The following is a 26,650-nucleotide window of genomic DNA, read 5'->3' as shown; positions in this document are numbered from 1 at the left end:
TGGGGGAACTTTCCATCGAGGAATTTTTCATGGGGGAAGAAAATTTCCATGAAGGGAGGGCAGTATTTACTGGCATTATTGAAAAAAAAACAATGAAAAAATAAATATGAAAAAGTTTTTTTCAGCTGGAAGTAAGGAGCAGCATTAAAACTTAAAATGAACAGAAATTATTACCCATATGAGGGGCTCACCTTCTCCTAATACCTCGCTCTTTACACCGAAGTATTTTTAGAAATGTCAACTATTTATTCTACGGCTTTTGCGATTCAGGGGTCATTCTTAATAAATTGGGACTAAATTTAAGATGTAGTGTAAAGAGAGAGGTACTGAAGAGGGGGCGAACCCTCTCATATATGTAATAAAAACATGAGAATAAAAAGTTCTTTACGTAAGCTAATTTATAAGTTACGTATATCTTTTACTAATAAAAAGATTCGTAAAAAATTAAAAGTTCTAGTTGCCTTTTTAATAAACCAAAAAAATTTAGGGCAACTATGCTTCCTCCCCCGCTCCTTTTTTCTCAAAATCATTCGATTAAAATTATTAGAAAACCATTTAGCCAAAAAAACAATAAATATGCAAATTTCGTTTTAATTATTCCTCTGCGGAGAGCCAAAATCAAAACATGCATCGATTCAAAAACGTTCAGAAATTAAATAAAAAAAACAATTTTTTTCAACTGAAAGTAAGGAGCGACATTAAAACTTAAAACGAACAGAAATAACTTCGTATATGAAAGGGGCTGCTTCCTCATCAACGCCCCGCTCTTTACGCTAAAGTTTTTTACTGTTTTAAAAAGAAGAGTTGAGAGAAAGAGTCAAACTTTAGCGTAAAGAGCAGGACGTTGAGGAGGGTGCAGCCCCTTTCATATACGAAGTAATTTCTGTTCGTTTTAAGTTTTAATGTCGCTCCTTACTTTCAGTTGAAAAAACTTGTTTTTTTTTATTTTTTATTTAATTACAATGTAAGGCCAGTGTTGCGATATTTGAAAAATGAATTCATAACCCCTATCCCTAAAAAGGAGCGCTCTCTTAAAAAGGGAACTACGAATTCCGATTTCCAATCAAATGAGCCCCCTCCGCAGTTTAAAAGACCATCTCTTCCATATGGAGTGCCTCTGGGTAAAAAAAAATATAAAGCATCGAAGCCTTATGGCCTTTCCTAAGGACCATAAGGAATATTCGCCCAAAAAGGAGCCCTCTGTACTTTTTCTATTGTGCGATCTATTACGATGACATCCATTTTTAGCAAGATCTATGAAAGTTTCATCGCTGGGTGGCTGAAAACTTTTATTCTGCATAAAATTGACCCTCAACGATTTGGTAATATTCCCAAAAGTTCGACAAGCTATTACTTAGTTAGTGTGCTTGATAAGATTTTATAGCATCTAGATGAACTGAAATGCTGTGTCAGCCTCATCGTGATTGACCCAAAGAAAGCGTTCGATTTGATCTGCAATAGAGCCCTTATCTGCAAGCTATTGAAAAATTTTAATATTGATGCATATTTGGTAAGAATATTTGCAAATTTTCTTTCGGGTAGAAACAACAAGAGCTAGCGAAATTCTAGGAATCAGTAGATTAATTTAAAAGGAAAATCAGAGGCTTAATGCCGGTCGGGACTCAAAATAAGAGCTCTGAGACACGAGGTCCTTCTAAATATCAAAATTCATTATGATCCGATCACACACTTAATTTGTGCAATTAATTAAGTCAATTTGTACAGATACCTGACACGACTACCAATTTTCATCATCCTAGCACGTCCAGAAGCACCGAAAGCACTAACCCCCCCCCTGACTCCTCTAAAGAGAGTGGATCCACTCCGGTCATGTCAATCACGTATCTACGGCATTTGCTTATTCTGCCCACCAGGTTTAATCCCGATCTCTCCACTCTAAGCGTTTTCCATGATTTTCGGTTTCCCCCTCCAATGTCACCATATCTGGTCGGGATTTAAAATAAGAGCTCTAAGACATGAGTTCTCTCTAAATATCAAATTTGAAAGTACCTCACGAACGGTCACCCGTTCTTACGTTAACAATACCTCATTTTTTTAATTTTTCGGATCTAACACCCCCTCCAACTCCCCAAAGAGAGCGGATTCAATCCGGTTATGTCAATCACGTATCTAGGTCTTGTGCTTATTCTTCCCACAAAGTTTCATCCTAATCTCTCACCCTAAAAGTTTTCCAAGATTTCTGTCCCCTCCCCTCAATGAAACTGGATCCGGTAGGGATTTAAAATAAGAGATCTGAGTTACGAGGTCCTTTTAAATATGAAATTTCCCTCAGAATTAACCCTCCCCCTAACTCCTCCAAAGAGAGCAAATCTGTTCCGGTTATGTCAATATCTAGGACTTGTGCTTATTTTTCCCACCAAGGTTCATTCCGATACCTCCACTCTAAGCGTTTCTCAAGATTTTAGGTTTTCCCCTCCAACTCCCCCCAATGTCACCAGATCCGGTCGGGATATCAAATTTCATTAAGATCTGATCACTTGTTCGTAAGTTAAAAATGCCTCATTTTTTCTATTTTTTCCGAATTAACCGTCCCACCCCCACCCCCTACAGACGGTCAAATCGGGGAAACGACTATTTTTAATATAATCTGGTCTGATCCCTGATACGCCTTCCTAATATCATCGTCCTAGCTTATCTGGAAGGGCCTAAACTAGCGAAACCGGGACCAACAGACCGACGGAATTTGCGATCGCTATATGTCACTTGGTAAATACTTAAGTGCCATAAAAAAAACTAAGCGCAAATCAGCCTATTCTGATCTCTAGCCAATCTACTGTGTAGTTCCCCAAGGAACAATTTTAGGCCCTCTACTTTTATTGGTTATAATGGGAGTGTGATATTTTCACCAAAGCACAAAAATCAGGCCAGATTCAATCAGACTTGTTAAAAGTCCAATTGGGGGATATTTTTCATGACTCAGGGTTCCATTGTAGCTCAACCCTCGTACGTCTCAGCCTCTATTCGAACTGACCCATGTACCTCAAACTGTTCGTCCCCATCTTCCAACTAAAACGCTCCTTTATCTGATCCACCTTAAAACCTACCTTTATCTGATATACCCTTACAAAGGGTTGAGTTAAACTGGGTTTGGATTGCATAGAATTTCATTGTTGTTGAGACAGCAAAAGATGAATAAGATCGCTTTAAGTCCGTTGATGATTATCCTTACTGGAGCTGGGTGAAAAGAGTGATCCTAGTCTGGCAGTCAGAATAATGGAACACGCCAAGCGGAAGAGGGCAAAATGATCAGTAATCGTGAAAAATCGCTATTATTAACATTTTCGTTTCTGAAAGACAATTCATCCATTGCTTTACAGAATGTTTCAGGTTGCAGCATCATGAATATCAAACTCTTAGGAATATATCTCACACATGACCCAAAGTGGAAAAACAGACACAGGAGATGATCAAACGGGCAAACCTGGATATCCTTTCTTTTAAACCCCTTGCTCATCATGGTGTCCCAGCCCCCTCCCCCAACTATTGCGTATTTTTCTTACGTTTATCAGACCCCTGGTAGAATATGCTCTCCCCGTTTGCCATTACGGTCTGACTTAGAACCAGAAAGACTGCCAGGAAAAGCTCCGATACCGAGCTCTTCTGGTAGTGTCTAAATCTCCCAAAATCCCTTATCGCTCCCTTTTAAAACAATTTTCCCTTATAAATCTTTCGGCACGCCGTGATGTATTGTGTTTCAAATTTTGAGTCGGTATTTCGGCAAATACGTGGCTTCGTGGAATCCTTCCTCCCACCCTGAGCATCTCCTCTCGCGCCAGCGGCTCCCGCTACAAGTAGCACAACCGGTACCAAAAATTCAGCCGGTACCAGCTCGGTATACACGTTACGCAATTAGTTTTGTTCCCTCGTTTGTCAAGATTTTTAGTACTACACTCACTCGTCAATAATTTTACCATATTTATTTGCATTAGTTCATTATTATGTTTTATTCGTTTTGTTTTTTACAGTTTTTTCTTTAATATTAACTTGAAGTATTTTTTTTACAGATAGTTGGATATTTAAACATTTCCGGTTTTAGTTTGACTAAACTAATTTTGGTTTTGCATGACGATGCCCTTGGCTATGATTTTTATATATCTAGAGCCTTAGCTTTTTATTATGACAGGAACTGCCAATGATCGCCATGACCACATAAGACATCTGCTAATGAAATTGTTTATCCTTTATCGTAAAAGGAGTCACCTTTTTTACTCACTGTGAATAATCTCATTTTTTCCCACGTTTTCCGACGTGTCCGACGTTTTTTTTTGTATTGTCAAAAGTTATGTTTCTCTAAATAGTCATTTTCATCAATTTCTAAATATGATGGTTGCAACCAATGCAATTACATTCCAGCAATTTGAATTTAAATCGAGATTTGCATCGGATGCATTTGGGGGAAAAGAAGGTGTGGGCGGAGGGAGCTAGTTGCCCTCCGATAGCTTTTGACGCTTAAAAAAGGAACCCGAACTTCTGATTTCCAATCAATTTATACTGCAACCTCTTCCATACGAAGTGCCTCTGGGGAAAAAAAATAAAGCATTGAAGCCTTATGGCCTTTACTATAGGCAACGTTATAGCGTTGACTGATATATTATTGTCTTACTGTCCAAAGTCTAAAAGTTTAAAGCGTTTTCCGAAGTTAATTTTATAATTAAGTTTCTTTCTTCACTTTCTTTACTTTTCTTTTCTTCACTTATAATCACTTTCTTCTCTGAAAAGTCAGTGCAAAACCGACTTTTATTTTGAATGTAATGGTATTGTCGCTAGCAATCAAAAGATGATTAAACCTCTACGTAATCCCATATTATATAACAGGTAATAAAACTTATGTAACACACTATTTCTATTCACCTTATTGTGCACATAACTCTCTCAACTTCCGAGCGGCTAGAAAGAAAGGCTTTGAGTTGTGCAAGGGACTTTTCTTTGGTGACAAAATCTTCCATATTGATGGTCAGCAAGGGTTTGTCTATTTCTTCAGGTAGTTGACTTATAGTTTCTCTTAGACCAAATAGCCATGGATCTAGTAGGGCACCAGCCCTAAAAGAGACAATGTCTTAGTCAGGTACAGGTAATACGAGAAAAGCATGTGCAATTTAGTACAAGCTTCGGAATCGTTAACCCCATTGTCAAAACCCCTTGGTTCTCAAAATGGGCGGTATAGACACCCCACACACACACATACACACATCCAACTTAATTTGATCGATACTAAATTTACCATAGATTTGATTTTTTATTGCTCGATTTTGTCAAAGGGTGGGTGCGTAGATGAATTAAAGGACGAAGATTTACTCGTCTCTCTCCTCTCGTTTCTCTCTCTCTCACACACTCTCTCTCTCTCACACACACTCTCTCTCTCACACTCTCTCTCTCTCTCACACTTTCTCTCTCCCTCTCTCTCACTCTTTCACTCTTCCCACTCATTCACTCTTTCACTCTTACTCTCACACTCTCTCTCTCTCTCTCTCATCCTATTGTAGAGTGATAAACTTAGAAGGGGTGTGAAAAAAGAGAGAAATCAGCATAAAATGTTGGTTAAAAAACTATCTGACAATTTAAGGCTTAAATAAATTATTCTACCCCTTACTTGGGTCTTACAGTCACATATTAAAAAAGGGGGAAATTCTCATAGGTTACGGGCACTAGTCCAGTTACATATACAGTCAAGATCTTATTTCAACTGTGTCACATTCATCTGAGATGTAAATTGTTGTACCTAGTTCTTAAATCATGATTCTTGTGTAAAAATGTATGTTCATAATCTAAAAATTTATCGACAATGGGCCTCCAAGCAATCCTCATCTAATCTGGTACTGTCATCATAAGAGCATAAAGTCTGTGATGCTGTCATTTTCGGAGAGTTAATTTGCAGCCCAGTTTTTTTCTAGAAATGTCAGGATTTTTAAAATTATTTATTTTAACATGTTAAAATAATTCTCTTCGATTTGCATGTTTTTCATGTTTGATCTTCTTCTGTAAAGAATATGCTAATCAGTAAGAAAATAACAATTATCCTTCCATAACAATAATTACTGAAGTTAATCCCCAAGATTGTTTTTATTTTATTCAACATTATTAAATATTTTAATTCTAACCCTCCATTATAATCCAAAATGTTATTTCAGCAATCATGATTTTGAAATTTTTTTTTAATAAAAAGAGGATTTGGATCAAGATTTGTATTCTTGGATTAGAAGTTATATTTGTTGTGCGCCCTGATTAAGGCGTTTTTGATTGACAATTCTAAGCCTCAGTTTGGACTGTGTGATTATGAAAAAGCAAACTTTAAACCCAATTATAAAAATCCCTGTAATACGATAGCTTAAAGAAATTGTATTTGGTTCAATATTTGAATGCTTGAAAAGATGGACATTTATAAGCTATCTTCATCTAGGTATTCAAATAATTTATTTGGAATATTTCTTATTTCTATGATTTAACCTGACCTTCTCCCTCCTTTCATACGAAATAATCTGACCCCAGATGTTCTTAGGGCCTATTAAGGCCAATTAATATCAAAAATTAAAGACAAAACTAGGAAAAAAAGAAACTAGCTATACATTTCTAGCAGCACAAAATGTATACATGTTTTGAGCTCTTAAATTTTTTCGAAAATTTGATAATCCAATATTCATAGCTTTCGATTAAGACCGAGTTGTCGATTTTACAATTCAAACGAGAATCTGACTGTCAAACTGTCTGACTGTCAAGATTACGAAGAGAAATCGATCTCGATTTTTTCGTCCCAAAATCTGGATTGCTTAGTAAAAAATGCTTTATTTTTTATGTGAACAGATTATTTTATCATGAAACAACTTGTAAACTCTTATAGTAAATTTAACTCTTAATAGCAAAGTAAATATATTTGGGATTATCCCAGTTAATAACTGTAACGGAGGAAGGGATAAGAAGCAGAATCTCCTAAAAATCACTAGAAACCATAAAATCACTAGAAATTATTCATCCTAAAAAAAGGAATTGAACTTTAATACTAAATATCTGAATCCACCGAACAAAAAAAAGTCTGGCTTCAAAAGTATTTTATTATATTCGTTAAATATGTATTCTAGTTTGTATTCTAATATTTTTACATTAGGCATATACATCCTATATATTTGCATTCCATTCTATTTATATTTCATATATGTATTCTAATATTTTTAAAGTAAAACATCAATGAAATAAAACTTACTTAAATCTTGATTATATATAGGCATCTATATATGGTTCTATATACGAATATAGAATACTTACATGCTAGGTTCTATCTATTCATTCTATACATTCAATATTTGTAAAGTAAAACCCCAATGGAATAAAACTTATTTAAATCTAGGATCTATATATGAATCTATATATGGTTCTATGTACGGATACAGAATAGATAAATGCTAGGCTCTGTTTATGTATTCTATACATGCAATATTTGTAAAGTAAAACATCAATGAAATAAAGCTTAATTGAATCTAGGATCTATATATGCATCTATGTATGGTTATATATAGGTATATAGAATATATACCTGCTAGGTTCTATCTATGTATTCTATATATGCAATATTTGAGAAGTAAAACACAAATAAAATAAAACTTACTCATATCTAGGTTCTATATAGGCATCTATATTACCATATATAGTTCTAAATATCCATAAGGAATATATATATGCTATATTACTCTATATTACTATATATGGTTTTACATATTCATATGGAATATATATGTGCTAGGCTCTATCTATGTATTCTATACAATCAACTTTTTAAAAGTAAAAGACATAAAACTTACTCAACTCTAGCTTCTATATATGCATCTATATTACTATATATGGTTCTACATATCCATATGGAATATATATATGCTAGGCTCTATCTATGCATTCTATATATGTAATTTTTTTAAACTAAAACACATAAAATTTACTTAAATCTAGCTTCTATATAGGCTTCTATATTACTATATATAGTTCTACATATCCATATGGAATATATATATATGCAAGGCTCTATCTACGTATTCTATATATGCAATTTTTTAAAAGTAACACACATAAAACTTACTTAAATCTAGCTTCTATATATGCATCTATATTACTTTATATGGTTCTACATATCCATGTATGTATGTTAGGCTCTATCAGTGCATTCTATATAAGCAATTATTTAAAAGTAAAACACATAAAACTTACTTAAGTCTAGCTTCTATATATGCATCTATATTACTATATATGGTTCTACATATCCATATGGAATATATATATATATACTAGGCTCTATCTATGCATTCTATATATGCAATTTTTTAAAAGTAAAGCACATAAAACTTACTTAACTCTAGCTTCTATATATGCATCTATATTACTATATATGGTTCTACATATCCATATGGAATATATATATGCTAGGTTCTATCTATGCATTCTATATATGCAAGTAAAACACATAAAACTTACTTAAATCTAGCTTCTATATAAGCATCTATATTACTATATATGGTTCTACATATCCATATGGAATATATATATGCTAGGCTCTATCTATGCATTCTATATATGTAATTTTTTAAAAGTAAAACACATAAAAATTACTTAAATCTAGCTTCTATATAGGCATCTATATTACTATATATGGTTCTACATATCCATATCGAATATATATATGCTAGGCTCTATCTATACATTTTATGTATGCAATTTTTTAAAAATAAAACACATAAAACTTACTTAAATCTAGGTTCTTTAGACAAACCAACTAAGGTAGTAGCGCCACCAAAAGAATGCCCCATTAGTACCGGCTTACTTAAATCAATGATTCCTTTGAAATTGGTCAAATCGAATTTGCCACCTTTGTCCAGGACATTGACTACAGGAGTCCCGGCATTTAGCTGTTCAACTAAATCAAGTCCTCTCGAAAGCTCTTTGATCCTTATATCAAGCTGGAAAAAAAAGAAAGATTTAACAAAATAAAGAATAATGATGAAGAATAATAAGGATAAGAAAAGAATAATAATCATAATAATAATCACAAGAATAATAAATAATAATAAAAAAGCTGGAAAAATAGGGTAAGATTTAACAAAATAAAGAATAATAATAGCAATGAATAATAATGCTCATTTCAACAAAAGAAAAGCTTTTGACGTGGTGGGCCGTAATATTCTGAGCAGTATCCTGTTAAATCAGTCTGTTGTTGAACTGTTGTAGTTAAGATTCATTCTTTATTCTGAAGTAAGTTCGTTTCGACCCTGTGTTTAAAATGTAAAAATAATTATTTGCAGCCTCAAACTACTTTCCAGGGTTCCTCCGGGTACTCCGCTCATCCTTCCCCTCCTTCTTGTCAGAAATGGTCCTTAAATTGGAAACATGCTAAAAATTTGACCACATTTTAGCTTTCCAAAAAGAATATTCTTATCAGACTCCTAGTTCACAATTTTGAGGACTCTAAAAATATCTAACGGTGCATTCACAGTGAGAATTTACTAATACCAAGATTTAGCTAGCGCTAATTTGAGCTGATCGGATTTTTCATCGAATATTTGTATTGATCAAAAAATTCTATAAAAAATTCCGGTTTGTTTTGTTTAATTTCAGAAAAATTCTGAAATTAGAGCTAGCTAATTGAAATGAGTTAAAAGTACTACGGTGATCGGTTCGGCAGATCCTATAAGCAGATACAGATATTTAACTGGAAGAACTTTAAGAAAATTTATAGCAGCTAACCAATTACGCTGCACACTAGAAACTTAAAAATTTTCCAGCAAGCTGAATACGTGAGCATACATTGTATGTCCATTTTTTGTGCTTTTCAAATATTTCTTACTTCAGATTAACGAATTTGAAATTATCTTAGTTAGTTCTGTATAGACTCTAAATGGAACGAAGAAGAATCACCGCGTTTTTGAATGCACCAAAAATTGAAGGATGCACACTAAAACCCTTGAACTCTTGGCCTGGACTATGTATGAAATAACGATATATATATAAGAAACTATGGTGAACACATGGAAAAAGAGGAAATATGAAAATAAATACAGCTACCAAAAGTCTGGACAGAGACTTCGATCTTTCTGTGACGTTTCATGGATTAGGATTTAGAAAAATGCAGAAAAGAGAAATAAAAAATAATAAAAAAAGAAGGCTACTGTCAAGATCTGATTCAAAATCCTGGACTGAAAATTGATGTGGAGATCAAATTAAAGAATTAAGAAGATAAGCTAATTTTCAAACCTCTGCTATTTCATCACGAAAAATAAAAGGGCTAATGTTCTACCAAATACATGATGTAATGCACAGGCATGTATCATGATTTTCTTTTAATTTGAGGGGAGTCAAAAAAATACTCTTTATTTGATAATTTGAATTAAAAATCTAAAAACAATCCAGGTCATTTAAGATTTTCCTTGGGGGGAAGGGGAGGTTCGAGGCCAAAGGGTCCCTCCTGTGCACGTTTCTACTAATGGCGACCACAGATAGAATGAGGAAAATGTATGAACATGGTGAGTTGGGATTTTGCCCCTGGTGTGGCCAGTTTGAGGATGTTTGTCGTTTTTCATAGGATGTAGGCAGAAAGAAAGGGAAATAGGAAATAGAAAGGGAATAGCTAATAGCTGAATATATCGGGATATAGTTTTGGCAGAAATTGGAGAAGAGATTGGACCAAGGGATTTCTGTTTCTGAGCAGTTGAATAGAGTTAATTACTGAGAAAATAACAGAGAAAATAACTGAGTTAAATGTTTATGGAATGATAAACCTTGGCAAATTGCAACGTGTATTTTTGTGTAAAATGATGAGGCAAAGTGTTTTATTTGGGTGAGTTTATGATGCTTGTGAGTAAGTTGGAAGGAAGGGAATTTAAGGTGAACAGAGATATTTTGGAATGAAAAGTATGTTTTGTTGACATTTGTAGTTTGATCCCACCATGGGTGGGATGTCCTGTGGTGAAAGGCAACCCTGCAAAAGGGTTGTACATCTGTGTGATAATAGCAATTGGTTGTACAAGCCCCATACTTTATTCTGTATAGTTTTAATTTTTTTTTAATATCGTAGGAATTTCCCAAAGGCCGACTATAAAAGCCAAAAAATAAGTCAAGTTCTCGTCAAATAAAAAAAAAATAGTTAATCACTAATTTTTACATTATCAAATCTCAGAATAACTCTCCAATAGATGTAGGACATATACTGCCCTTGGAGGAGGGGTAGGGCTGGGGATAAACACAAAATTCAGAAAAACCTTTCTATAAGATGCTATATAATCTGAATATAAAAGGAAAATTGTAAAAGTTTCTTATTAACTGTTTTTAACTTGTGTACTTCAAATATATGTTATTTTACAAGGGATACCGTTTGAAATTTTAGAAGGGAATCAATTGCTACCACCTAATATCTAAAGAGGACCACACATCCAGACAATCTTTATTATTCTTCCTTGAGATTCACAATGGAAGGGTCGTTTGCCTAATTCCAAAGCAAGTAATATTGACCTTTGACATTTCAAAGCTGTCATCTCGCCAGTGCTTTCTTGAAGGAGCAAGTACACCTCAAATAATACAGTTAAAAGACATTTCCCTAACAGCAGTCAACAGGAGAAAGGGTATTTTAGCGTTTGTATTCACAAGTTTCAATGAAATTGACATGACACACTTTGGGGGGTCAACCTTTAGATAAATTACAGGGTGCTCATAAATGTCTTTATCAAAACACACCCCCATGCAGAGAAATATAAGTTTATAAAATTGCCCAGGTTTATCAGCCACTATTCATAATTCCTATGTATTATTAAGAGATGTAGATTTTTACCATTTAAACGAATTAGTCCTTAATGGTAAGGCTCCTGGCCTCTCTCCCACCGTTCAAGTGTATGCGGGGGGGGGGGGCTCAAAGTCCGGGTCCCCTCTCCGAAATACCAAATTTTCTTGAACTACTGGGCACTTATTATTCAAGTTATCAAAAAATTCTATTATTGCCTCCTCCTAACTTTTTATTATTAACCCCCCACAAAAAAAAATACTTAGCTAGGGTTATGCGAATGATCAATTCTTTGGCCCACAGGCTAGTTAAAGTACTAAATGAGTTTTTCTGATGCTTGTTGAAAGACTGTAAATGCAGTTTTCGTCAATAATTTGATCTAATACTTCTGGCCGTACCTAATGGTTCAACCTAGGTAAGTCATCTTGGAATTTATTTGCACATCTATATATATAAAAATAAGTTGTTTGTCTGTGGGTCTGTCGAGTGACGTCATGGCATCATGTCGTCATGAAGTTAGTTGTCGTCATGTTTGTTATGACGATGACGTCATTAAAAGTATTTAAGAAAATCGTTCAAAGACAAATTTTTAATTGTAAGAAGATCGTGGACGGAAAAATTTTTAATTGTAAAATGACTGAAGAACCTACAATGGCAACAGCCGAGGAAGCTGCTCAAAGAGTCTATGCCAAAAAACTTGCGGCTGATAGAGAAAGTAAGAAAAGAAAGCGTGCCGAGGAATCACAAGAACAGCAAGAAAACAGGCTTGCGGCTAAAGAACGCGAAACCGCGCAGTTAGATGAAAATCCACCTGGACAGCGAGAGTCAAAACATATCAAAACTGAAAATGATAGCGATGATGATTGGGTTTGGGATTTTGACTTGGATAAGGTCATCAATGCCTACCAGATTTTAGTTTAAAAAAAACAAAGGTTCGGCGATATGTATTTCATAGTGACGCTGAAAAATAAAGAAGAAAAAGAAAACTGAAAAAAGAAAAAAGGTAAAAAACTAAAAAAAATAAAAAGAAAAAACACTCAAAGAGAAATTACAGACCGGGACACAAATGACGACCGGGACAGAGGGAATATAAATGACGACCGAAACACTCAAAGAGAAATTCCAGACTGGGATACCGGGACACAAATGACGACCGGGACACAGGGAATATAAATGACGACCAGGACACAGGTAATCGTTCAAAGACAAATTTTTAATTGTAAGAAGATCGTTGAAAGAGAAATTTCTAATTGTAAAATGACTGAAGAACCAACAATGGCAACACCCGAGGAAGCTGCTCAAAACGAATGTATTCAAGCCGAAGTAGCTGAGATGGTAAAGCGTTATGTTTCAGGTTCTAGGTCCGAGAGGCTCCAGGTTTGAACCTTGGCTTTAGCATTAATACAAAAGAAGAAAAAAACTAAAAAAGGTAAAAACTACAAAAAAAAACTAAGAAGAAAATACTTAAAAACTAAAAGCTATAAAAAAAACAAAAACAGGTAAAAAACTAAAAACTAAAAAAGAAAAAGAAAAACTAAAAAAAATTTAAAAAAAGGTAAAAACTACAAAAAAAACTAAAAAGAAAAAAAAAACTAAAAACTAATAAAAAACTAAAAAAAACTAAAAACTGAAAAAGAAAAAAAAACTAAAAAAAGGAAAAAAACTGAAAAACAAAGGAGAAAAAGAAAATTAAAAGCCGGGACACAGGGAATATAAATGACGACCGGGACTCTCAAAGAGAAATTACAGACTGGGACACTGGGACACAAATAACAACCGGGAGATATAAATGACGACCGGGACACTCAAAGATAAATTACAGACCGGGACACCGGGACAAAGGTATAGATCTGAATACGGATTGTTTTTCCCATGGACAATTTTATGTTGCATGTTCAAGAGTCGGTAAACCTGACAATCTATTTATATGCACAGACAATGGGACATCGAAGAATGTTGTATATTCGCAAGTTTTACGTAGTTAAAAACATATATATATATCTATAACGCAAAGAGAAATCTTTTCTCTTTTATCTATATTCACAGGTGGGACACAGGGACACAACTACAATGGCGCGTAACTAATATGGCGCGTAACAACTTACGCGCAGGGGGGGGGTTGGGGATAGGCGCAAAGTGCCCCCAACAGCTAGTATTTAATACGTAATCATCTTGATGCTTTTTTTAACCTGAGTACTTAGGTCAAATTTTTCTTTGACTGATGTTAGTCAGCTCTTGAATCGTCAACTTCCAACCAGATTAAAAAAAAAATAGATGTCCTATTAGTGAAGAATAGAAGTGTGTTTTTCACAGAATAGATGAATATTTTTTTTGTGTACGTGTCAATGATTACGTACGTAGAAATTATTGCGCGCATGCAATAGGCAATATTTGTTTTCTTCACCTTAAACCAATGAACACGGATTCTTAAATTGTAATTAAATAAAAAAAAACAATTTTTTTTTAACTGAAAGCAAGGAGCGACATTAAAACTTAAAACGAACAGAAACTACTTCGTATATGAAAGGGGCTGCTTCCTCATCAACGCCCCGCTCTTTACGCTAAGGTTTGACTCTTTCTCTCAACTCTACTTTTTATAACAGTAAAAAACTTTAGCGTAAAGAGCGGGGCGTTGATGAGGAAACAGCCCCTTTCATATACGAAGTAATTTCTGTTCGTTTTAATGTCGCTGCTTACTTTCAGTTTAAAAAAACTTGTGTTTTTTTATTTAATTTCTGAACGTTTTTGAATCAATGTATGTTTTGATTTTGGCTCTCTGTAGATAAATAATTAAAACGAAATTTGCACATTTATTTTTTTGGCTAAATGGCTTTCGCATAGTTTTGATCGAATGATTCTGAGAAAAAAAGGAGCAGGGGAGGAGGCCTAGTTGCCCTCCGATTTTTGGTTACTTAAAAGGGCAACTAGAACTTTTAATTTTTTACAAATGTTTTTTATTAGTAAAAGATAAACGTAACTTACAAATTAGCTTACGTAACGAACTTCTGTATTCTCATGTTTTTATTACGTATATGAGCGGGTTCAACCCCTCGTCAGTACCTCGCTCTTTACACTAAAGCTTAAATTTGTCCCAATTCCTTAAGAATGACCCCTGAATCACAAAAGCCGTAGAATAAACAGTTGAAATTACTAAAAATACTTTAGCGTAAAGAACGAGGTATTAGGAGGAGGTGAGCTCTGATATGCGTAATAATATCTGTTTCGTTTTACGTTTTAATGCTGCTCCTTACTTTCAATTGAAAAAGCTTTTTCATATTTATTTTTTCATTGTTTTTTTTTTAATAATACTAGAAAATCCTGCGCTCCCTTCATGGAAATTTTCTTCCCCCATGGAAAAATCCCCCAACATATGCCCCTCTTCTAAGCCCCTCTCCCCAACCAAAAAATCCCCCTGAAAAAGTCTATGCACTTCCCAATAACCATTACTACATGTAAGCACTGGTCAAAGTTTGTAGCTTGTAGCCCCTCCCACGGGGACTGTGGGGGAGTGAGTCGTCTCCAAAGACATAGTTATAATGTTTTTCGTCTACGCTGAATAAAATGGCTATCTCAGAAATTTGATCCGGTGACCTTGGGAAAATAATTAGCGTAGGAGGGGGCCTAGGTGCCCTCCGATTTTTTTGGTCACTTAAGAAGGGCATGAGAACTTTTCATGTCCGTTAGAATGAGCCCTCTCGCAACATTCTAGGACCACTGGTCGATACGATCACCGCTTGGAAAAAAAAACAAACAAACAAATAAACACGCATCCGTGATCTGCATTCTGGCAAAAAATACAAAATTCCACATTTTTGTAGATAGGAGCTTGAAAGTTCTACAATAGGGTTCTCTGGTACGCTGAATCTGATGGTGTGATTTTCGTTAAGATTCTATGACTTTTAGAGGGTGTTTCCCCTATTTTCTAAAATAAGACAAATTTTCGTAACTTTTGATGGGTAGGACTAAACTTGATGAAACTCATATATTTAAAATCAATATTAAAATGTGATTCTTTTGATGTAGCTATTGGTATCAAAATTCCATTTTTAGAGGTTTGGTTACTATTTAGCCGGGCCACTACTTACTGAATATATTGATATACTAGCTGTTGGGGTAGCGCTTCGCGCCACTAGCCCCAACACCTAGTTGGTGGGGGCGCTTCGTCCCCACCCCCCAAGCCCCCCCGCGCGCGTAAGTCGTTACGCGCCATATTAGTTACGCGCCATTGTAGTTGTGTCCTTGTGTACCACCTATGAATATAGATAGATTTATATATGTGTTTAGAACTACGTAAAACTTGCGAATATACAACATTCTTGGCTTTCCCATTGTCTGTGCATATACAAAGCCTTATGTGCTTATAATGACGTCATATGCAAACGCCCCCCCCAGCCCTCCCGCACGCGTAAGTATATATATGTTTTTAACTACGTAAAACTTGCGAATATACAACATTCTTCGATGTCCCATTGTCTGTGCATATAAATAGATTGTCAGGTTTGCCGACTCTTGAACATGAGTCCGTATTCAGATCTATACCTGATTATTCTAATGATTGCCCTTGAGCTTTGTAGATGGTCATTGCTAATCGAACATTCCCAATGTCCCCGTTGACATTTATATATCTCCCTGTGCCCCCAGCATCCCCCTTGTAGTTGTGTCCCTGTGTCCCGGTCGTCATTTATATTCCCAGTATCCCGGTCGTCATTTGTGTCCCGGTGTCCCGGTCTGTAACTTATCTTTGACTGTCCCGGTCGTCATTTATATCTCCTGGTAGTTATTTGTGTCCCAGTGTCCATCTGTAATTTCTCTTTGAGTGTCCCGGTCGTCATTTATATTCCCTGTGTCCCGGTTTTTAGTTTTCTTTTTCTCCTTTATTTTTCAGTTTTTTTACTTTTTTCTTTTTTTTTCTTTTTCAGTTTTTAGTTTTTTATAGTTTTATTTATTAGTTTTTGTTTTTTGTTTTGTTTTTTGTTTTTTTTTGTTTTTTTGTAGTTTTTACCTTTTTTTAGTTTTTTTCTTTTTTAGTTTTTAGTTTTTTACCTTTTTTTTATTTTTTTTTAGTTTTTTAGCTTTTTTAGTTTTTTTGTATTTTCTTTTTAGTTTTTTTTGTAGTTTTTCCTCGGCACGCTTTCTTTTCTTACTTTCTCTATCAACCGCAAGTTTTTTGGCATAGACTCTTTGAGCAGCTTCCTCGGCTGTTGCCATTGTAGGTTCTTCAGTCATTTTACAATTAAACATTTTCCGTCCACGATCTTCTTACAATTAAATTTTTGTCTTTGAACAATCTTCTTAAATACCTTTAATGACGTCATCGTCATAACAAACATGACGACAACTAACTTCATGACGACCTGATGACATGACGTCACTCGACAGACACATAGACAAACAACTTATTTTTATATATATAGATAGATACGTCAGTTGACAAACAGGACGTCAGTAGACAGACACACAGACAAACAACTTATTTTTATATATATAGATTATGATGAATATATTAGATACTCTAAGGGCAGGAATAAGAGAAATGTGCTAATCAATGACAACTTTGCATTTTTCCATAGTATTCAAGTTAAAATTACTATTCAAGTTAAAATTAGAGTTAAAAATTAAAGTTAAAATTACTATTCAAGTTAAAATTTCAAAAACAAATATTCAAAATAAATAAATACTGCCATTTCAGCTCATAATAATGTTTCAAAACGTAATCTCAAGATTGTGTGCGTACGCAGAGCGGGGATTCAAGTCCCCTCCCCCCCCCCTGAAAAAAGCTAATCTGTCCAAAAGCCCCTCAGAAAGAAAGTCGAGAGTACGTGGTTGTTCTCATTGATTTGAGTTTACAAAATTATGAACGTAACTTCGATTAAATTTGCAACACTATATTTGATGTAAAAAAAAAAAAAAAAAAAAAAAAAAAAAAAAAAAAAAAAAGTTAGTTAAGAAAGAAAGTGAAACGACAGAATATTAGAAAATGTTCAACCACAGTAAAATTCAGAGCCAATTTAAGCTTATTAGTATTCAGGTATTATAAGCTGAATTGTGTAGGGTAGTACTTTAAAAAAAATACTTTTATGTTATAAAGCTCTGAATTTTTAAAGACACTTTAATGAATCTTAGATTTAGTTAATCTTCTAATAATATTACAATATACAATAACAAAAAGGCACACATATCAGAAAAGCGCACTTCAGAGTATATATCAAATAACTTCAGAGCATAAGGCAAACGACACTTATATAATTATAAACATAAAAACCTGACTTGATGATCAATACATAATACCGTTTTATTAAAGTATTTGTTTTGTTTTTGTTTGATTTGCTTATTCTTTATTAGCCATTCATAAAGGAAGACGACTCATTCAGTACGCAGTATCTGGTACCGCAGGATATATATATATATATATATATATATATATATATATATATATATATATATATATATATATATATATATATATATATATATATATATATATATATATATATATATATATATATATTTATATATATATATATATATATATATATATATATATATATGAACAGTAGTGAAGTTTCTTTAAAAATGACACACATCATAGCGCGGTGAACGGGAATTTCCCAGTACATCACAGCAATAGTTTCAGTTGCTACTTGGCATTTGATCAGATAATTCCCGTTGTAATGCGCTAAACATTTGTCATTGCGCGTGCGCGAAGAGGCGGAGTCATAAAGAGAGTTACAGATTGATGGGTTTCAAAAATCTTTAATAAAGAGTATTTGACATTTCGCTACTGTTCTTATATATTTATGCTGTGATCTGGTACTGGCGACTAAATTTCGTCACGCCTTTTGACATTCCTAACGATTTACCTATTTAGATGCGGTTTTAGTTTTTGTTTTTTTTTTGCCGTTTTTCTTTAATACCGTTTCGCTTCTTTTTTCGCCGTTGAAGTAAAACCCTGAATGTGAAATGGAAATATTTGTGTGACGTTAGTGCAACCATGAAAAACCCCACCTAGTTAAAACCCTGAATGTGAAATGGAAATATTTGTGTGACGCTAGTAAACTACGAAAAACTCCACCTAGCTTGGTTCAGTTATAATTACCAGAGGCAAGATAAAACCCTCACTAAATGTGTTGAAATGCAAGCCTCTGTCCGACTGAGAGAAGGAACGAAGAGAGCAGGCTAAAGTTAAGATGAACCAAGAGTCGATTACGATTTTCGACACCCTGGCATACCAAGCAGTTTGGCACTCATCCAACAGTCAGGGTTTGTGTCCTGAGACGAGTACTAGTAGCCAGGGTTGCCACAAATTTGTAGTAAATAATCGTATTGCAAGACTAGATAGAATAGCATTCGCCTGTTTTTCTGGTATTTGAAACAAATATGTGTCTTATTTAAAGACGAATTTGATCTTTGTGTATTTACTTAATTTAAAAAAATCAAATAAAAATCAAGCCTATAATAAAGTTTTAAATTGAAAGGAGAAAATGTTCAGGTGGCAACCCTGCAATGCCCTACAAGTACTGTCTTAATAAAGTTATTTACCCTCTTTTCGAAACAAACCTGAGCCACTCGCACCGGGTAATCCTCTTCGGAGCCTTGTGTGAGGGCTTGGTGTCTTATCCACTCTAAACCTTCGCCATCTGAACTAGGCTTGAAAGATGCACATGCTGACTGTTCCCTATAAAAGCACAAACTAAAACACTGTAAATAGGCACTTGAACATAAAGTTATCCCAGAGGAGGGGGCACAAACTCAAATACAAAAGAGAGCAAACTACGTGTGAAATTAAGTTATTAAAGAAAAACTGTCGAAATCCAAACATTTGAGCCCCCCAAAATATTAGTTCGAATCGTAAAAACGTTAACAAATGTGCATTGAAACGGATTTTCGATTAGTTTTTTTTTGTAAATCAACAGAAGAACAGAGCACAAGGATTTCTTGTTTTTAAAGATTAAAGGGAAAAAATAATGCTTTTTTAAAGTGAAAGTAAAGAGCGATATTGAAATTTAGAACGAACAAAAATTATTCCGTATATACAGGGGACTGTCCCGTCCAAGAGGATATCTCAGTTCCTCCCAGAGGACAAACTCAAATACAAGAGGCCAAACTACGAGTGAAGTATAAGATATTAAAGAAAAACCCGTCCAAATCCTAACATTTCGGGACTAGAGATCCCGCCGATCCACGGATTCCAAAGACCCGGAAGCCGATAGCATCAATGTGGACCTATACCTGCCTTTCCCTTGATTTAAACGTCAAACCTATGTCATAAAACCAAAAAATGAGAAAGACAGATATTAATTCATAAAGCCTATTTCAGCACTAATATATGCGTAAGTATTGACAGTTATTATTATTTCTTTGGATATTTTACAAGATTCATCATACAAATAGGAAAAATGCTGTTCAAATTTTTCATCTTCTCTATTTAATTAAAAAATATTTTTCTTTTTTAATTTAACGACAATGTACCTTCAGCAGCAGTAGCCTCCTTTTCTACCTCCAAGCAATCCTCATCTAATCTGGTACTATCATCATAAGAGCATTAAGTCTGTGATGCAGTCATTTTCGGATATTTAATTTGCAGCCCAGTTTTTTTTCTAGAAATGTCAGGATTTTTACAATTTATATATTTTAACATGTTCACATAATTCTCTTCGATTTGTATGTTTGTCACGTTTGATTCACATCTTAAAAGAATGTACTGATCAATAAGAAAAAAAAACAATTATCCTTCCATAGCATTAGTTACTGAAGTTGATTCCAAAGAGTGTTTTTATTTTATTGAACATTATTAAATCTTTTTATTCTAACCCTCCATTATAATCAAAAAGTTATTTCAGGAATCAGCCTTAAAATCTTATCCTGAAAGATCAGTCATAAAGATTAGGCTAGAAAGTTGAACATTGCTAAACTTAACAAATTATAAACAGAGTACTAGCGTTAAGGGCATACATACTGCTGATTTTATACACAAGCCTGACAAAGGCCTGGGCCTTACTCAATAAACATTACTTAATCACCTGAGATATGGAAAATACGCCCTTTTGACAACTTGGATTTGCACAATGTCTTCTAATTTAGCTTAACATACTCTGACGGTTTCAACTTAATACCCTTTGATGTCCTTAAGATAATGCAGATAGCTTACGTCTGTTGACAACATGAATGTGCATGTTAGATCAACCTTTAGATTTACTTCAACATGCCCTAAAAGTTTTGACTTAATACCCTTAGACGTTCCTAAGACCTTACAGATACGCTCTTTCGACGACCTAGCTACGCATAGTGTTCTTTTACGAAGTTTCAACTAAACTTCGAAAGACAACCTCATTTGTCCTGCTTATGCTTGTTTTGGTGCTATTGTATAGTGAACATATTCATTTAGGACATTATTAAATGTTTTTTTTTCTTTGTTTTTGTTAAGTTTTTTTCCTTTATATGTTTAATGTTTATGTTTTTTTTTCTTTATATGTTTTGAATTTAGTTTAGTTTCTTTCGTTTTATTCCCGTCGATAAAGGCTTCCCGACATCATGCCGAATTATTGTTAGTGAGAAAAGTTTTTTTTGTGTTTTTTCCTGCCTTCTTTGAAATATTATGCCCATTTTTCTATATTTTCGTTTTGTTTAACTAAGTAAACTTAGCTGTTCTTTTTAAGTTGCATTTATGCTCTTTTACAACCTGAATCCACACGGTGTCTTTTATTTTAGCTTTATATGCCCCAAAATGCCTTAAATGTTTCAACTTATATAATTAGCTATTCCTGAGGTATTGCAGATACGCTCTTTTGACAACCTGAATGTAGACAGTGTCTTTTTATTTGTTTAACATCCCACTCACCACAGGAGCGGATCTAGAGAGAAATCTTGGGGGAAGTCTAATGTGACAAGGGCGCCAATGAGCAAAATCTGAGAGGGGGTCCAGAAAAAAGAAAAAAACAACTGATAGGGGGCACCAGAAAAATCTTGGGGGCCCTCAGATTCGCCAGTGCCTCAACACGCCGTTAAAGTAAAAATATCCATAGTCGTTTCTGAAATATTGTAGAATTACCCTTTTGACAACCTACATTCACACAGTGTCTTTTGATTTAGTTTCACCTTCTCCTTCAAATGTCCCTAAAGTTCCTAATTAGTGCCTTTATCCATTCCTGAAATATTACAGATACACACAATTGACAACCTGTTAAACCAATCAAAAGACATTAGTCTTTTGACACTCCCTCAACATGACTTGAAACTTCAACTTATTACCCTCCATCGTTCCTGAGATATTGCAAATACGGTATGTTGACAACCTGCTTGCACATGTCTTTTGGTTTAGTTATTATCCCCTTCAGCATTCCCTGAAATTTTCAGCTGAATATCCTTAGACGTTCCTGGGATATTGAATATAAGCCCTTTTGACAACCTGGATGAACTTAGCGTCTTTTTTATAGAGTTTTATACAAATATCCTGAAAGTTTCAACTTAATGCTACCAGCTGCTCTTGAGAAATACAAGTTCCACATGAAGTGTCCAGGGAAAAATAATTATAAAGAAATAAATAATACACTGAATCCATTTCATTCTTAATTCTTGCAGCGTTAGGGTGCCTATGAGAAGTCATTATTACACCAATAAAAAAATAATGAATAAGTATCTAGATTTGAAAAACGGCCTAGATAATGAATTGTCTAGGGTTTTAAATGGCCCCTTGGTGACAGGTGGATGTCTCGGTAGTGACCATTATATTTACAGGGTGTTCAATGGACGATATAAGGGGTACTACTCTTTTTGGTTTTCTTCTCACAAGTAGTCTTCGTGCAGGATTACCAAAATAAATAAGATAATAAATTACATTTAAGCAAATAACTTAGTAAAAAGCCTTGAGCAGCTCTAAGGAGACTCGCCAATTGAGGAAACCAAAGAACGTTTACCTGTGCTCAATATTCATTACAAAGAATCCATGAGAAGCCAGATCCATAGATATGGAGGAATACATAGTTCGATTGGCTCCAAGACCGTGGCTGAACATGATGAATGGGTGAGGTTTTTTTATCGGTTTCGCTGAAGGAACTGTAGGGATATGGACCGTATCTAAAAAAAAGAGAACCTAAAGCACAAGCAAAATAAGAAAAAACACCTCATTTTTAAACATTTCTGACATCAAGAGAAAGATGGACGAATTCTCCGCAAGATATAGAAAGACTGGGAAAGCAATATTGGAGGTTTTAGGGGAAGTGTACGCAAGGACCGTAATCCACAAGGACATAGGGAAGCAAGGGTCTATTTTTAATAAAGATACATAAATTTAGGTCTTTCAAAATGTAGGAGGGGGGTCTTTTTGTTGTTTTTTTTTCGATTTGTTCAAAGAAACTACCAAAAAATGAATTTTCAAGATCGAGGGGGGCAGTAAATTTTAGAATGGGATTAATCTATTTCTTATATTATCATTATTTATTTTTACTTAACCAAGGGTGCCAATTGGGAGGGGAGTGAGTATAGGTAGTTACCCCCTTTGGTTTTGAAAAATAACTTGTTTGTATCTTCATTAAAAAAATAAAATAAAACATATCCTTGCCCCTCCCCTCCATTTTCGTGAATTCGCGCCTCTGACAGCTACACTTCAATAAGAGTATAGTACCATGAACCGTGTAAAACACTACAACTAGTCAACCCTGTTCAAGACACTCAACTACGATTTCATACCAAAATTTGAATTTGAGAGTTCCTCTTCAACACTTCAATTATTCAACACTTTGAACCATAGAGATCATCAATGCGGCCTGAAACTGTGCAGGCCACTTGGGACGTTCAGTCGAGGGGGGGATTGATTCGATTCAAACGTCGAAGATTCTTCCTATGTAAGTGGTCAGCGCCTCTGTATACTCTGCGAAAATTTGTGGAAAGGTCTTAATGACCACTTATAACGAAACGAGCAGCGAAGCGTTTCATATAACAGTCATAAAAAAAAGGCGCAGCAAACGCCCTTCTGTGAGAATCAGAGAAAAACAAATACTCGGATCAAGTTTTAGCAAATAGTAGGTCAACAGGATCACATGGGCTTTACTGAGAAACATACAACCAGACAGCAGTGGTGTCAATAAGGGCAACGGAGGGGTATAGGGGGCATATACCCTCTAGATTGTATCCCCTCCATTGTAATTGAAAGTACCTTTTTGGGGGGTTAATTTCACTGAAAATGCGTTTTTGGTATTTTCACACACCCCCCTTCCAACGATTCAGGAAAGTAACTCACCCTGAATTTTTAAAGATTCACCCAACTGCAACATAGAAAAAATTCTAATTTTAGCTTTGTGTTCCATTTAAAAAAAAATAGCGTGAATCCGGGTTTTTCGGCGAAATCTTATTTCAAAATTTTCAGAATCTCGGCTCTTTCTTCCTTTTTTTCATCTCTATGCATAGCCTACAGTTTATGGAATTTGTGAGATATCAACGGAACTTTGTGCAATCTACAGATAATTCTGGGAAAAATCTTTGCCTGAGATTTGTTGACAACATGTTTTTTAACTATGCATCTGTCTTCCAAGTTGCTCGAATTCTGTCAATGACAATTATAATTCATTCCTTAAATTTCCATATCGGCATCAGTTATCATTTCCAACATTTTATAACGGACACTAATCATCATAATAAATGTATCCGACTTAAGGAGCTTTTTGATATGTTTCAAGTCTAACTATTTATTTTATCTCTAATATAATATATTTCTTTTTAGTCTATTTATTCCTATACTTCTACATGCTAACATTGCTTGGCGAAGTTTTGTAACTTACACAGTTTGTGATCTTTTGAGCTAAGTCAGTTAGTTTTCTCTTTAAATTAAATTCAGTAGAACATAATAAGTAAATTCAGTTCACTTGACCTATTTCCCCGTACCATTTAAGTTCCCTGTGGAAGTTTTTGGTATATATTTTTTTACAGCCTTGCAATGTTATTGTTTTAAGTTTTTAATGTTTCTATACTTCAATATAGTTTGTTTTTTACGCAATTTGAGCTCTTGTAAGCAAGGTTTGTTTTCTCTTTAAATTAAATTGAGTAAAATACACAAGGTGAATTCAGTTCATTTGAACTATTTCCTTCTTTAAGCTTTATATTCTTGTGCAAATTTTTGATGTGTTCTTTTTCAGCAGACCTACGGTTTTATGTTTATGTTTACAGTTTTTTTTTTGTCTACGATTTTTTTTTATCTATACGGTTTTTTTATCTATACAGTTTTTTTTTACCTATACTGTTTTTATCTATACGGTTTTTTTTTCTATACAATTTTCTATATATACGATTTTTTTATCCATACGGGTTTTTTTGTCTATACGGTTTTCTTTATCTATACGGTTTTTTATCCATACGTTTTTTTATCCATACGGTTTTAAGGTTTCAAGGTTAGTTTTTTTAAACCTTAAACTGAATTCAGTCAAACACACCAACTGAATTTAGTTCATTTGATTTATTTTCCTACTTCAGATTTATATTCTTTATGCGAGTTCTGGTACACTCCTTTTCTGCAGTCATACGGCTTTAATGTTTTGACGTTTAGTGTTTCAAGCTTTCAACATAGTTTTGTTTCCTACATAGTTAACGTTCTTTTGAACAATATCGGTCTTTTGTCTCTTTAAATTCAATTTGTTATAAAACACCATTGGAAATGAGTTGACTTGAGGTATTTCCCTCCTTATGTTTATTTTCCCTGCGAGAGTTGTTGCTGTGTTGTCTTTTTTGCAGTCTTGCAGTTCTAACGTTTAATTTTTGTTCTTTTCTGCGAGGTGAGTTTTTCTTTCTCTAAGATAATTTCTTAAACCATATTGGCTCACCATATATATAAAAAAAAAAGAGAAGAAAAACGATAATGGTGTTTTACAAGACCAACAAAACTATTGGATGCAACAAAACGGATATTTCGAGAACATAATTGTTTCTTTACTTCAGCAACATTAGAGAAAGTTTCCAAAATCAAACTCACATTTTCTGGGCGAAATTGGGAACGATTTAGACCAGAAAAAATGAACAACGTCGAGATCAAAATGAAACAAAACCCAAATTGGAAGAAATAAAAAGCTAACAACGCGGAAGAAAATAGTAGCTAAATTAAAAAAGGAGGAATTATAAACAATTAACCCGAATTTAAAAAGGTCAGACACTCATCCAAAATCTAACAACTAACAAGGTTCTCATTTAGAAGACAGTCACAAAAGCTAGACAAGTAGCTTTAATCGCTTGTCTACCTTCTAAATGAGAACATTGTTACTCGTTAGATTTTGGGTTAGTGACTGAATATTTTTTTACTTGGGTTTATTATTTTTAATTCGTTTATTTTCATTTTACCTGCTTTTTCCGCTTTATTAGCTTTTTATTTCTTCCAATTTGGGTTCTGTTTCCTTTTAATAACGTATAATTAATATATTCATTCGAATGATAGATTTAGTAACAATTTTGGATTGATTTATATTCGTGCAGGGATGGCTTTTTCCCCTTTTTATATTAACTCCGCCCTTTTCAAGGTAAAAGTTTTCTTTACTTCTCTTATTTTTATCTAAAGACGTTTGTGTTACTTTGTGCTGATTTACAGTTGCTTATGAATTGAGCTCTGCTTGTAATCTTGTTGTAAGATTAGTATCACACATGACTTAATTAGTGTGAATTGTTAATTAGTGTGAGTTGTTGCTAGTAGTACTAGTAGTAACTATTATCATTAATAAAGATTTACCTTACATATTCAAAATCTTAATTTAACCTTCACAAACTTCCTATTCTATGAATTATACTTGAATATTCGTATAATCAGGTAGCATAATCTTCGCCGAATTTGTCATAATTATACTTCCAGAAACAATAATTTTCCAGTATCAAAATAAACAGCAGGAAACTAGTTTCCTATCAAACAGTCCG

General features: G+C 34.2%; 1 protein-coding gene across 1 annotated transcript in view; it reads right to left on the bottom strand.

The window, feature by feature from the left end:
* Nucleotides 1-26,650, bottom strand: part of LOC136031755 (platelet-activating factor acetylhydrolase-like) — a 75,442-nt gene that overhangs the window by 10,587 nt on the left and 38,205 nt on the right. The window contains exons 5-8 of the mRNA XM_065711483.1: nt 22,681-22,840; nt 19,307-19,442; nt 8,746-8,957; nt 4,873-5,061 (exon numbers count right to left, since the gene is read on the bottom strand). Coding sequence (XP_065567555.1) covers nt 4,873-5,061; nt 8,746-8,957; nt 19,307-19,442; nt 22,681-22,840 — 697 coding nt within the window. The remainder of the gene's footprint in view (nt 1-4,872; nt 5,062-8,745; nt 8,958-19,306; nt 19,443-22,680; nt 22,841-26,650) is intronic.

The sequence above is a fragment of the Artemia franciscana genome, chromosome 10, assembly GCF_032884065.1.
Source record: "Artemia franciscana chromosome 10, ASM3288406v1, whole genome shotgun sequence".
Lineage (NCBI taxonomy): Eukaryota > Metazoa > Arthropoda > Branchiopoda > Anostraca > Artemiidae > Artemia > Artemia franciscana.
The sequence above is the reverse complement of the archived record's forward strand: the minus strand, read 5'-3'. Positions and strand labels throughout refer to the sequence as shown.